This window comes from Drosophila pseudoobscura, chromosome X (genome assembly GCF_009870125.1).
Source record: "Drosophila pseudoobscura strain MV-25-SWS-2005 chromosome X, UCI_Dpse_MV25, whole genome shotgun sequence".
Lineage (NCBI taxonomy): Eukaryota > Metazoa > Arthropoda > Insecta > Diptera > Drosophilidae > Drosophila > Drosophila pseudoobscura.
The window spans coordinates 39948569-39963660 of NC_046683.1; the positions used below are offsets into that span (position 1 = coordinate 39948569).

Genomic DNA, 15092 nt, shown 5'->3' on the forward strand with positions numbered 1-15092 from the left:
AAATACGATTTTAATAGCTTTATAGCTACCTTACTAAAATTGAAAAAGTTAACTAATTTACTTAATAAGATTTCGTGGTTAACCGTGTCAAATGCTTTACTGAAGTCAAGTAGTACTAATAGCGTCACATTTCCTTCATCTTGTGTTAATCTAATGTCTTCCGTTATATTTACTATTGCCGTAGTACAGCTTCTTTGTCTTCTGTAACCTGACTGTTTGTCACTTAGTAGTGCATTGTTATCTAGAAAAGTTCGAATTTGTTGTGACATTACTTGTTCAAGGACTTTTGATAAAAACGATAGAATTGATATAGGTCTATATTCATTTTTTCCTTTAGGGACCGGTGTTATTTTCGCAAGCTTCCATGTACTTGGAAATATTGATTTTGTTAAGACAGTATTGCAAATATAAGTCACATGTGGTAATATTTTTGGAAGTAAGATTTTTAGAAATTTTGGATGTATTTCATCCAGTCCGATTGCATTTGACTTAATTTTAAGCACAGATTCAAGGACATCACACTGACTGGCACACATGAAGCTAAAGTTATTATCACAGGAACTATTCGGTATATTGTCAAGATAATGATTATATGCTACTTCAGGTACCCCGTTTATCACAAATTTTCTATTTAATTCATCTATGTCTACATCAATTTTGGTGTTATTTGTCCTCTTCCCTATTCCCAAGTCTTTGAGCTCCCTCCATGTCCTTCTTGTTAATATTGCACTTTGAAACCTTACAGAATAAAAAGATTTTTTAGCTGTCAGTATTAATAGGTTGGTTTTTTTCTTTAAAGTTTTAAATTCTTGATACTGAACAGACGTTCTGTAGCGTTTCCATTTGTTATATGCTTTGTCCCTTAATGATATATTGTGTGCAATACATTGATTGAACCATGGATTTTTCTTTTGTGCAATCTTTAATTTACGCAGTGGTACAAATTTTTCATAAAGACATGTTATGTGAGCTCGTAGTTGTTCTACTTGAGAATTAACATCATCCATGCCAAATATTATATTCCAGTCATATGTACTGAATTCGTCATTAAGTTTGGTAATGTCAATGCTCTTAAAATTTCGGTACCATATGTCGTCGTCAATCTTTTTACAATTAAAATCATAAGTCAGGAAAAGTAGGTCGTGTCTGGAAAATGTTGGGACAGATAACTGATCATAAAGAGCGATTTTTTCTTTATCATTGACAAAACAAAGGTCCAATAATGTACTTGCAGTGTTTGAGAAATGTGTTGGTCTACTATTATTGACTAGATGCAAGCCTAACGATGCCATCGCTGACTCCATATGTCGTTCCTTCAATATATTGCTGTTTAGATCCCCGATTATAATTACGTCAGTATAGCTTACAGATAGGTCTGAAATTGCATCAATTACTTGTTGGTAGATTGTATTGCGGTGTGGTCTGTACAGACAGCCCAATAGTAATTTAAGAGAACTGTTAGAGGCCGATAATTCTATAAAAAGGTATTCTATTGCACTTTCTGGAGGGTGCTTGCATATTAATTTGGATTTGAGTTTCTTGTTTATGTATACAGCAACACCCCCACCATTTCCTTCCCGATCAGATCGGTATAGATCAAATCCGGTACACAAAATAACATTATCACATAGATGCGGCATGAACCACGTTTCCGAAACACAAACTACATCAACATTCGATTGTTCAAACATATATCGGAACTCATCAATCTTACCATACAGACTCTGAGCATTTATATGACAAATATTTATGCCATCTTTTTGTTTAGCCAGCGTACGAATCAATATCCTACTATTCGTTGGAAGTCTATTCATATTATGGACCATTTAAAAGTTACTAAATAGCATATTAGCAGCACACGCAATATACACAAATCAATTATAACTATATAAAAACATAAAACCTTAAACTTCAACATTATATTACTATGGCTAAGGGAAGTTTTACTAACGAAAAAGGTTATTCTGGTCTGTCTCAACTGGCCTGTTAACTGCACCTGGATCAACTGCTGCAAGCTCATCCTCGGAAGTATCCCGCAATGTTTGCAGGTCATGCATGTTATCCACTCTAAAAATCTCTCCAGCTGGATGCTTCTTAACATGCACGATCGCCCGACGAGTGAAAACAGCCGATAGTGCTTTTCCTTTTTTCATTTTCATAGCCTCTTTGAAAACAGCCAGATTCTCTTTAGACAGCTGCTCATTAATATAAAACGCAGCCTGTGAGTCGAATTCCATTAGGTCCAGTGATAGCAGTTTTTTCGATTCCCTGCGATAGTTGCCAACAGCTTGCAACAACGCCGCCTTCTCTCTCACACTCTCTAGTCGCAGGATTATCACTGGATCAACAACTGTTCCGTGTGTTCTCTGTCGGATCCTAAAGATGTCTTTCACCCTTGGGAGGGGTGTTAGGTTAAGGGCAAAGCACATCTTGTTGAATCGGACCTTCAACATTTCACCTTCTTCAAAGGGTATTCCATGGATACGGAGATCACACGCAATGTCCGCTTTGGCGCGCTCAACACATTGTGTGCTTAGATCTCTAACTTGCGCACGTATTTCTTGCATACCATGTACCTCATTTTTGAGTTTGATAATTTGCTGCTCCATTTCGTGGATTACCTCACCCGCCTTTTCCAATTGCAGGACACGTTCAGTGAGTTTCTTCACATCTACTGCCATACCAAGAATTTGATTGGTCATAGCTGTGAACTTTTCCTCTATGGCCTGCAATACACCCTCAGACTTTAACGTATTTGCCGTGATTAGTTCAGCCTGCTTAGCAAACATTCTGTCCAGGGCTTTCTGAATATTTTCTGGTATTTCCTCAGAACTCTTCGAGCCCTTGAGATCAGTTCCAGATTTTTCTCGCAGACGTTTTGAAACTGGAGCCATGTTCAAAACGTTTTTCCGTTACGGTGCTGCTTGAAATACTGCTTTAAACTGCTTGAAATACTGCTTTGCCGACTCTTTACAATGCGTTGCCAATCACTTTGCTGTCTGCACTGCTTGCAACCTTTTATTGGGTATGGCTACGTTATTCTCTCAGTGACTCCGAAAGATCAAATGCTGGTTTACAGAGAGTGGTTTAGAACAATAACAAATATTCTTCTTCCACAGCACAAACAATAACAAATATTTTTCCACTGTATTTTATTAAAATTGGCTTTGTAGCGTTATCTTCAATTATTTCCACCGTCAATTGTTGTCTTTCAATGCGTACACAGTTTATGATGTGAACAAAACACTCTATTTAATAAATAATAGTGTATCACTTGAGTTTTTCACGATTTTGTTCCTCTGTATGTTGTACACGACTTGCTTGCTTGCTTGTTAGCTTGGAAATTTGATACTGTTACTGCAGATCATTTGATACCTCTGAAGAACGCATACCTTTAATTTGTTAACAGATTAAATCCCTGGAAATCTTTTATTCCCCCAAGGAAGTACATACTTCTTGGAGTTCCTCATATTTTAGAGTCCTCTCAATCATTGTTTTCAGGTATTTCTCCCCTTGAATCGGTTTAGTTCTTGGAAAAGGAATGCACTTTGGTCCAGAGGATGTTGAACACTTTGATGTATTCTCCCTCACTCTTGTATCTCCTACCCTTCTATAAATTCTCTACTAGTGCCCCTTTTGAGAGGTGTGTTCCTGCTGCAGCAAACTCTTCTAATTGAGTTGTTTGCTCTCGTTGTTGCCCCGTCGTTTGTTTAAGGGGGCGTTTGGCATGTAATTGCATTAAATTTGCCTCAAAGGCCAGCAGACTCCGTGTAGTGGCATGGATTGCCATGGTTGGTGGCATGCCACTTAAAGAGGCCAAAACCAGAGCCAGCCAGTACGGAACCCCAGAGGCAATCCACAGAGAGAGTCAGAGTCAGTCAATGGTATTTTAATAGAGCCTAATGGGCATTTTAATTGCCTGGGAAGGCCCCCGCAAATAGGGTGGGGGTGCCTGGGGGACAGGGGCGATAAAAGTCACACGAATTGTAGGCGTGGCACAGACCCACACAAGGAGGGAGACGGAGAGAGACAGAGCCGAGGGCTTTATCTTTATGAATATCGCGACACTTTATGAAGGCCCCCGAAACGACAACGACGGCGATAAAAACCGAAATACGTGTCCAGCCAGGGCCCCTCTGTGGCTGGAGCTTTAGGAGGGAATTACAGAGTGGGAGAGACAGTGTCACGTATCTGACAGATATGTCTCTCCAGATATACATATGCATGTTCATACGAGTACTCGTCGGAACACACATGACTATGGCACTGTTTTCGGAACTATTTTGGCTATCTGGGTCGGTCTTTTCTCTAAGCAAGTACGAGTACTCGTATTCTCTCCGTCACCTCAGCTCACAACTTCTGTGTTCTGGTTCTTAATGGTTTCTCCTTTTCTCTATCTCTATCGCTATTTTTCTTTCTGTTTGTTCTCTTTGTTCTTCTTGTTCTGGCTTAATTGATTGAGTGACCGCAAGGCGATTAGTAAAAGGTTTGACACACTTCAGAGCTCTCTGATTGATGGATTGAGAGAGACTTCTTTGGTTTAGCGAAAGCTGACATCGAGGTGGAACGAAACGGTGGCTCTGGGTGAACCAGTGTACCAGCTATTCCCATTAAATCTATGCCTGATCTGCACGATCTGACACTGTCTCTCTCTCTCTCCGCCCTTCCTCTGAGCGTCTGCCTCTTGTGGCCATCCTTCGACTGGCGCGGGGCCGCCCCATGTTATACAACTTAATGGGCAGGCCGGCAGTCGGTTGCCGGAGTAGCAGTCGGCAGCAACAAGTTGGATGTCATCATCGTCACCTTTAACAGCAGAGCCAGCCACAGAGGCAGAGTGGTTGCACTGCAACGACCACTACATCATGATGTGCAGCATCTGTTACTCAACAGCATGGCCCAGAGGCGTTGCAGGAAAGGAAAGCGCGAGTCGGTAGCGAGTAGCGAGATGCACAAGTATCGAGTACCTATGAAATGCGAAAAAAACAACAGCAAAACGATACAAAGAAATGGAAAATAGTGGAATCGAGTGAAAAGTAACTAGTTACTGAATAGCGATTAGTAAAAAAACAGAGTATAGTGTAACTGTGGAAAAACAACGAAAGGCAGGATTAAAACAAACTTAAAACAGCAGTATCGAGTGAAAGTTAATAGTAACGCAAAATAAAAACCATACAAGTGGCGAGTAGCCCGTAGAGAAGTATCGAGTAGCTGCGATTGCAAGAAGAGAAAAAAAGAAGTTACGAAGAGACGATTACAAGAGTAGAATCGGGGAAAAGAAGTAACGAAGAGCGAGTGCAAAAGTAACGAGAAGTAAGTTGAAGTGAAAAAGAAAATTGACAAAGAATATTCGATTGTAAGTTATGGGAAATTGTTAGTTAATAGTAACGCAAAATAAATACCATAAAGTAGCGAGTAGCCCGTAGTGAAGTATCGAGTAGCAGCGATTGCAAGAAAAGAAAAAAGAAAGAAGCTAAGAAGAGACGATTACAAGACTAGAATCGGGGAAAAGAAGTAACGAAGAGCCAGTGCGAAAGTAGCGAGAGGAAAGTTGAAGTGAAAGAGAAAGTTGACAAAGAATACTCGATTGTAAGTAATGGATTGTTAGTATAGAATTGAGCTAGAGCGGTAATGATTAGCGAGTATCTTGTACTAGCAACGTGTGCGTAGCAATGAGAAACACCGACAACGAGAAAGAACGGAGGGACAAAACAATACCTCGTCTGTTGTAGTTTCAAATTAAACAAGTAGCGAGTGGAAATATCGTACTTATACATTTGGTTCCATGAAACCTTCCTTAAAGCCCCCCTTTCGGCAGGCATCTAATGGGTTTCGTTTTGGCTTACGCCACTGCACTCCAAAATGCACACAGTAGCAGCAGCTAGCAACCAGTAGCGAGTGGCAAGTGGCAAGTAAGTGGGATGCTGATGCGGCAACTGTGTTTGCTGGGGACGACGATGATGATGATGATGATGATGATGATGGTGATGAGGATCCCAGCGCAGACGATGGATGATGCAACCTGTTTCCTGATTTTATCATCCATTCCCCGCCGTTTGCCCCATCGCCCCATCCCTTTTCACCCATCCGAAAATGGTGTTGTTTAATTATAGATATTCGTTTTGGCCAGTGACAAGAAGATCTCTCTGTGGCGCCCTTTTGCCCTGGCGAAACCCTAGCGATGATTACATATGCCCTCCCCTTCCCCTTCCCCTTACCATAGACGGCATCTGGAGACAAAAGCTTAGAAGGCGACAAAGGGAGTTGCATGCCACATGGGAGCAGGCGAAGCATCAGAGAGATAGAGATAGAGAGAGAGAGAGAGGGCTCACTTTTGTCGTGGAGTGTTAATGGGAAATTGAAAATCCATTTGCTGATTAATTTCTCGCCGAAAAGAAAAACAGCATCCACAGCAGAAGAAAAACATTTACGTAAATGAACTTTTCCTTCTGCTGTTGGATGCTGGATGTTTGGATGCTGCTGCCTGATGCCAAAAAGAGTCGTCGCAGGCAAAAGTTTTCCATTTTCCATTTTCAGTTGAGTTCAGTTTCCAGTTCAGTTCGTTGTTTGTTTGCTGTTTGTCGCTTCGCTTCGCTCCTCTCCTCTCCCCACCCTCCGCTTTTGTTGGGGTTCACACAAAAAATGTGTTGGTGAAATGTTTTTTTGCATTCGTTGTTTTGCAGTCTTCTAGTTTTATTTATGTCGCCTCCGGTACCCATCTCCTTCTCCATCCAGTGTCTTTGCATGGGCATTACCAGCGGCTTACAGCAAGGCTCTAGGAGACGAGGATTCTGTCATCGAACCAAAAGCGGATCTGCCTTAAAGAGAGCACAAGGGAGAGCTTGTGGGTGGTGGTCAGGCGGCAGCAGATCAAGCCAATTGTTACTTGATTCTCCTCGGCTTACAGATCCTCAATTCTCTTTGACACTCGCTTTGATGACAGCGAGGGTATACAGCATTCAGGCTCTACCCCACAGTGGACCAAAGTTAGCCCATCTGCCTAATCAACTGTCCAAATCGGTAGAGCTCGCCCCTCTCCCATCTGCACATTGGGCGCATGCATTATTCAGTAGCTGGTCCTGCGTCCTGTGCGCCAGCTTGCAGCTTGATTCGAATTGTCTCCCGAAGTTGTCGGCAGCTTCAACTTTGCTTTGCTTTTGCTTTGCACCTTCTGTGACAGCCGGAGAGACGTCTCCAAAAACTTGGATTTGCTGTCGCCCCAAATGAGGAACGAGGCGAGAGCATGAGGAAAGAAAATACAGGAAAAACAAATACGACAAACTCTGTGGAGGAGCCCTCATATAGAATACCGGAATTGCTCGCATATCTATGGGAGCGAGGGGGGATGGCCGGGTGTACCCGACTCATCTCCAAGTCCAAGAGTCCTAGTCCTGTATGCAAAATGCAAAAGTTTAGCCAGTAAATCTTTGCAAGTGGCACATAAACTTTGCCAAAGAAACTTTTTTGTGCCCCCTCCCACTGCCCTGCCACGAAAGTTCCAGTACAAAAATCTACAGAAAAAAATGATACAGTGCCAAGGAAAGTTTCGCAAAGGCAATGCCAAGAGGCGCCCCTCTGCTCTCATAGGCCGCTGCACGAATTGTGATTTATGGCTTAGCAATGATCTATCTGATGGCAGGCAGTGTGGCAGGATAATGCAGGATGGGCAGTGGTAGGGGGAGTGCGACCTGGAGTGCCACCTGGCATGTGGATGGGAGGATGAGAGGGTAGGCCATCTGTCTTAGTTAGTTTCGATCATCGATTGCCTAATAGCGGGTGACGGACATCATCTGAGTGCACGAATCGCTTCCTGCTTTGGTTTTTTCTTATAAATGTATTCCCAGGTTTTGCTCTCAAGTCATGCGGCAGCTCCCATCGGTCCCTGGGATTGCTGCCACTTCGAGAAAGAATAGCTAAGTCCTGTGATTCTCCGAATAGTTTGAGTGTCTCATTGGGCAATCGCTTTTGCTGCCGATTGCAGCTTGCAGCTGCTGCTGCTGCAGCCCCCTCCATTAAATGTTGCAGCTGCAACACAGACGCAGAGTTAGAGTCAAAGAGAGTCACAGAGAGTGACAGAAACAGAAACGGTGTTGTAATTAAGCCAAAGCGAATGCCTCAAGTGGCGCGGCGACCCAATAGGGCCAAAGCGTCGTCGGCGTCGTCGCCGTCATCGGTTGCGCCACCTTCTCAGCTTCAGCCTCAGCCCCAGCCCCAGCCTAAGCTTCTTCCTCACACCCTCTCTCGCTCGCGCTCTCTCCATCGCCACCTCCATCTCCCTCTGCCACTTCCACCAAGGTCTAACGCTGTCTGGCTGTCTGTCATTAAGTTTTGGGGTCCGAGAGCCCTCGACAAATGAATGCCTAACGAGTGACAAGCAGCACAGGCAGGCAGTCAGTCATCAGGCAAGATCTCAGCCCGAATTGAATCGAGTGGCGTTTTAACCCAAAAAGTGCATGGCTCTTACAAATAGGTGACCCCGACACACACAAAACAATTGCAACAGATCATCATCATCATCTACATCATCTTTGTCGTTGGCGTCATCATCATTAGGCCTCTTCGCATAATCATCTTTTTGGGGGCTTATCTCCGGCTGCCCCATCAGCGCGCTTGGACTAATTGTCGACACCTCATCCGCATCTGGGCGCATCATCCAAATATCGGACCTGATTGGGCTGTTGTTCGAAAATAGTTTCGGAAGAGGTTTCGTTGTGATGCGATCCCCCACTCCCAAATCCAATCAAATCCTCTTGATTTCTTTGGGAATTTCCTCCATGATTGCTCGTACGGTGCTGGCCGAAAGCACCGAATAATCGATTTATCTATCGAAAGGTTTTTGTCGATGCACATGTGGAATGTTCCCCGGGCAAAGACAAGCGATTTTCTCAAAAAAAAAAAGGTTTAAGATGGGGATTAATTTGAGGTTTAGCATCTACAGCCAAAAAGACACTTTGTCCTACAGTTTTCTTCGCGCACTGTCTGTCCTCGCCCATTTGTCATCTGTCGGCGGTGGCAGCTTCCTCAATTTGCCCCTGCTTGTTGCACCATTAACCATTTCAGAGGGATTGCCACACTGTTCCCCAATATATTGCCTCTGCCACACACCACTTCTCCCTTCTTATATGTAGCTGTGACCCCCTCCAAAAGCTGTAGCATAAATCGCTTTAGCCAAACATGAAGCGCGTTCGCATAATTTTCAATATCGCGCCAATAAAGAAGCAGCCAAGACATGGGATAGAACGGGCGGTAAAAGGGTGATAAAAGGGGGATAAGAGAGCGCTTGAAGAGGGGCAAAAGGGGGGCTTGAGGAAAAGGGAACGTCGAAGAAGGTACGGGATTTGGGGAGCAGAATTGAGAGTGTGGGTGCCTGACAGGAATTACATTGAAAATTGAAAAAATAAACCTTCTCCCGTGGATGGCTCCTTCGTACGAACACAGGCATTGCACTACACACATTGCCATTAGCACCTTGCCACCTTGCCACCTGTTCTGCCCTGCCACAACCTCTCATTGCCACATCTCTTCCTCCTCTCAGGTTGGAGATTTATGCGCCATATGTTAAGGGTTGTAGGAGGGGGTTGCAGGGAGTATGCAGGGAAATATGCTAAAAATGTGTTTTTTCCTCGCAATTTTTTAACAATTTTTCTGCCTGAGTTTTGCCTTCATTTGCCTTCGCTCCTTTGCTCCTTTCTGCATGCCACATGATCATATTTTCCTCGTATTTTTTTCCTCTCGTGTTTGCTGCTAAAAGCAATCAAAAGTTTTTCATTTACAGCCGCCAAACGGAGGGGGAAATAGAATTCATTTACAATTTATATTTTATACATTTTTTACTCCACAGAAGTCAAAGTGGAAGGAGGCTATACTGGGGAGGGAGGGGTGGATTTCAGTGGAGATAGATTGCGGGATCCAAAGGAAAGAGATCTGACGAACCAAGAAGAGCTATGTCTCTCCATTTGCAGCTCCGAAAATGGAACCCAAAGAAGATATATCTGCTATACTGAAGATTCGTTCAAAGTTAAGAACTTTTGGGATCATGTTCAAGGGAATATCTCGAGTAGATAGATATAAGGCATCATTATTGACAAACAAATATCTTCATCTTTACTTTCTTTAATGACATACAAGATTACTCTTAGGCGACTTTTATTGGCTTCTGATTAGATTTGATCCAATACCAAGGTTTACTTACGATTACAAATGGCTCGACAGGGGGCGATTACTCTTCTGAAGATCCTTTTCTATCGTTTAGTTTCCCAAAAATTAAATCAAAACCAATGTTTCCCCTCTCCCCCTATTTTGTTGAATGACAACAACATCCCCGAGAGCCCTCAAGCTCTCAATCAAAGTTGCTCTCAATCGAGGCATCCCTCTTCGATATCTAGCAAAAAAAACTTTGCCTTGAAACTTCCTCTGGGGATCTCCCCTCTTTTCACGTCTAAAGCTCCAACAAATGTCTGTTTTTTCACACCCTTTCAGCGACGGGTACTTGCATCCCTATAACGCATCTGTTTCTATGCAATACATTGGATTGATGGCCCAGATCTGATTATATAATCTTATAACTGAGTATAGAAACGATTGAGGATGGCAGTACTTTTCTTTCAAACGATCTCTAAGGGTATTCCAAGCTTCGTTTATTTCTGTTATGACTATTTTTTTGGCTTACATGTAACCTCTCCCTTTCCTACATTTCGTGCTGCAATTTATGCGACCATCCCGTCAGTTGTGCAACCGCACAACCCTCTAGCAACTCCACAGCCCCCCCTACCCCCCTGGAAAAGCTGCCCTGGAAAAGCCCGCGGACTGCCAAACCAACTTCAAAATTCTCAATATAAACACATAAATCCTTTGGCACTGATACAAACGGAGATTCTATGGGAAGCTTGGTCATTGGGTGGGGGTGTGCCACAAACAGGGGCAGGGTGTGCTGGGGGTGCTGGGGGTTGCCGATTGTCTGGCCAACAACAAACAACAACAACCTTGGTTCAGACATCCTCCATCCTACAAAAGAAGAGACGCAGCAATGGAGTCTGTGCTGCCGTTGGGGAGGTGGAATGTGGCCGTTCAACAAAAATATTATTGGGGCGTCCCCGTTGCCAGTAGTGGGCGTGACCCCAGCTATGGAATAAACGGGAGAGGAGACAGACGAGAGAGAGCAGAAGAGACAGAAAAAAGTTACACCTTTTGGACCAATTTTGTTGTTGTTTGGCTGCAACTTTTATAGAAAGGAAGGAAGGAAGCAAAAGGGAAGGGCAGGGAAGGGGAAGGGCACTTGGGCACTTCTCGATGTTGGACAAAAGTTGAATTATTGCAACCAGGGAGGGGCCAGGAGGTAGGAGGTAGGAGGCAGGAGGTAGGAGGTAGAAGGTAGGAGGCAGGAGCCGGGAGCCAGGAGCCAGGACCCAGGACCCAGGAGTGGGTGGTGGAGCCATGCATTATGGATTCCCAGACAACAAGCTGTTTGCACTTATATGGCTTAAGGTCGCCGTCGAAGCGCCAAGAGCACGAACCAGAACCAGTCCGAGAACCAGAAAACCGGGACCAAAACTGGGACACAGAGAGAGTCCAAACAAGTCTGGAGAAGTTTCCTCCCGCCCTGTTCCTGGGTGGAAAACTAAAGATAGTTAGAGCTCTAGATATCCAGTTACTAACACTGAATGATGAATGAACCGCTTGGGAGTAGTGCAGCAGCACTTCTTTACAGAATCGGTCAAGTGAATGGTCTTACCGTTAGAGTAGGGTAATGCAGCAGCACCCCACGGCTTGTAGAATAGTTGGGCTGCCTTTTTGCGTGCTATTTCATTAAAAGAAAGATCAGGCCTCGATTATGGCTCAATAGAGTGCGCAGAAGAGTGGATTAGATGCCAACTAAAAATATAGCAACACATCAGTGGAGGCAGCCTCTGAACCTGTGAACCGCTGCCCCTTCTTCCACCCGTTTGTGGGGCTTATTTATAAGGTCGTTTACCACCTGGAGCTCTTCGTCACTCACTCTCGTTAATCTCTTTGGCCTGAAGGCGGTGGAGAGACATCCATTAGTTGGGCCCTGGGCCCGTCCATGAACTAAAATAGCCATATCGATGTGCATTTGTCCAGCTCTGCAACTGCTCTGCCATGCCATGCCATGCCGTGCCGTGCCGTGCCGTGCCACTGTCTGTGGCAGCACTAAATCAATGTTGGGATTGTCCATTGTGTGCTGCCCCGCTGTGAGGCAGTAGCCAGTGGCAGGCCACACCGCATTTCACAATCCAAACAGAAACACCCGACACAAATGCTTAGACTTGGGGAGGGGCAGCATCGCTTAAAATGTTGATTGTCGCACATCGAGTGTCGCCTCTGTCTCTGTTGCAAGGTGGCAGAGGTAGGAAAGTGCCGCGGGCGTTGTAATTGAAAGGGTCGCTCTGAGGCCCAGAGCAACTCAAGCGCTAATTAGATGACATCGAAGCGGCACATCGAACACCACCTGAATGGGGGCGACTCCAGTGGACTTTTGTCTCCCCCCCGCAGCACACAACAGCCACACCAAAGGAAAGGCAGGCCGGCAGCCGAAACGGAAATAGAGAAAACAACCCTTCAATAGGGCTTCCTCCCTTTCCCATTTAATGGTTCAGCGCCTCGTTCAGGGTCCATGGATCCCAGGGTCCAGTCATGGACGATGATGCACTGCAGGGTCGCCGTGTCGGCGTCTTTAAAAATGCACATAATTAAAATTTATGAAGACATCGCGGTACCATGGGGTCAGGGGGCATGGGACACTCAAATTAAATACCTGTAAAATGAGAGCACGATAGAGGCGCGACGGCAGCCCAGTCGAGGGGTCAGCAGAGGTGGCCTGAACACCGAACTGGAATGAAATTGTAATGGCAATTCAGACAGAAAGGACAACAGAAAAAAGGAACCAAAATCAAAGGAAAACAGAGAGCAGGAAAAGGAAAAACTAAATTACCAGAGGGCTACTATGGGACAAATTTCTATAACAACTAATCGTGTTAACAGAAACTCCTTTAAAGAAGAGGGATTTGATCAGAGTAGAAGGTTCGTGTGGTTTCAGTCAACCTCTATTCATAGTGTGGTATGGTATCTATAATCAGGAATACTTTGATTTGAGTACACTCCATCACTCCATAGAACTGTACATAGTACAATAGTTCTTTGGGCCCAAAGGACACATAAGTATTGCAATGTTTACGGCCATTCCAGTAAGCCAAAAATTGTATTGCCTGGAAGTCGGAGCTCGGAGCTTTTCGGAACAGAGACCATAAGCCCTCCGTACCATTCATTTCCGAACACATCTTCTACTTCGGTGACGCTGTAAAGCGAATGCTGAATCTGAATCTGAATCAAATGGACCGTTTATATCGAGGATAAGGCCACTTTCTGCTGTGTGGTTTTCCTTGATTCTTACAGAGGGATCTATAGAGTGATCCACGACGGGGAACTTTTTAACTTCAATCCACCTATTAATGTATGTATTTATAGGATCAATGAGTTTGAAACATGTTTTCCTCTCTCCTTCTCGCTTAATATAATGCAGCTCTTCAGAATGTTGTGGATGAAAAATGGAAAAAATTGTTTATTTCTTTTTATATCTAACAAATTTTGATTATAAAATTAACAGATGAACGAATGGAAACAATCGAATCGAACGGGAATATCTAAGACCATAAGCTCCCTGCCAATCCCACAGTGCGGGCACAGGACTTCCCAGAGAGTGCCCCCGCAAGGTCAAAGTAATTACAAGCAAACAAAGTTTGAGGCATGCTACAGGGGGGAGGAAAAGTGTGGCCCGTAACAGACAGAAGACAGAAGACAGAAAACAGAAGATAGAAGATGCTCGTTGCCGCGAAAACCCTATTAAGATCTGCGCCGTCCATTAAATGGAAGTGTATTAAGTGGCAGAAAAGCTGAAAGGCGGCCAGAGGGCAGAAGTTTCAGTGCAACCTTTGGTTCGTCTTCTGCCGGGCCAAACGGGCGCGTCGGTACTCCAGCCAGCGCTCCTCCATATCGTTCTGGAACTGCAACATCTGATGGCAGGCGTCGATCAGTGGACGGATCTCATCGTGGTCCTTGCGACGCTGATCGGAGTGGCCCTGAAGATCCTCAGGCTGCTGCTGCTGCTGCTGCTGCGGCTGCTGTGCTGGCTCCTTTTTCTGTCCACCGCTCAGGCGGTGGTTCATCTCAGGGGAAAGGGTTTGTGTGGGCTGGGACCTCCGCTGGGGCTTCGGATCATTCATTTCCTCGAACAGCAGCAGGTATGCTTCCGGATCGTCTTCCATGGACGTTCCCACAATTAATCTTTTCAGCCAGCCAAGAAACTCCTTAAGCGGTCCTCTCTGCAGCTGGGGCTGTGGCCTCTGCCGGTTCTGTGCTAGTTTCTTATGCACATAAAGATCCATAAAGAAGTGAACCAGCTCGATGGTATCCGTGGTGTTGCCTTTCATCAGCTTCTGCACACAAAACTGGCGCGGAATGCCCAAGCGATTGAGAGTCCGCATCAAAATATCATAGTTCCGCTGCAACACGGCAGGGGGACCCACATCCACCACAGCCTCTACATTGAAGGAGTCGGGATAAATGCAATAAAAGAGTCTGCACCAGGCCGCACCATTATTTAGCTCCGACATCGACCGGTAGTCGCTGCGCAGCATGATGTTAATCCATTTTAGTAGGATCTTAGGATTCGTGGGATGTCCATGGGTTCCTGCAAGCAAAAAACACAATAGAGGTGTTCTTAAGCAGAGAAAGGCGTTCCCTACCAGGCATTTTTCTTGGTATTCATTCGTTGAAAAGTTTAGAAAGTGTTTTTGTTTTTATTACTGATTAATTTGTGATTTGAAATTTGATTCAAAATGCAGGCTCCTTAGGTTTCTGGAAGAGAAAACTACTGTCATTTACTGCAGAAAACTTGTGTTTTCCATTACTTAGAGTGAGCGGAAGATGTTCCTCTTTGAGATGGGACCTGCCCTAGCTTCTTCCTGAAGGATTGTACAATTACAGAAAGAATGCTTTTTTATTCGATTTTTCGTCCTTTGAAAAGGACTCTCCACAACCCAAATTTCTATCATATACTGAGGACACTGCAGTTGATTTTT

General features: G+C 44.5%; 1 protein-coding gene across 1 annotated transcript; it reads right to left on the reverse strand.

Moving 5' to 3' along the window:
* Positions 1-13546: 13546 nt before the first annotated feature.
* LOC6902099 (uncharacterized) lies at positions 13547-14874 on the reverse strand. The gene is made up of 2 exons (XM_002133594.3): positions 14757-14874; positions 13547-14701 (listed from the first exon to the last, which is right to left on the reverse strand). Exons 1-2 carry the CDS (start codon positions 14761-14763, stop codon positions 13932-13934), a joined length of 777 nt encoding a protein of 258 aa, XP_002133630.2. The 5' UTR covers positions 14764-14874; the 3' UTR covers positions 13547-13931.
* Positions 14875-15092: the final 218 nt, after the last annotated feature.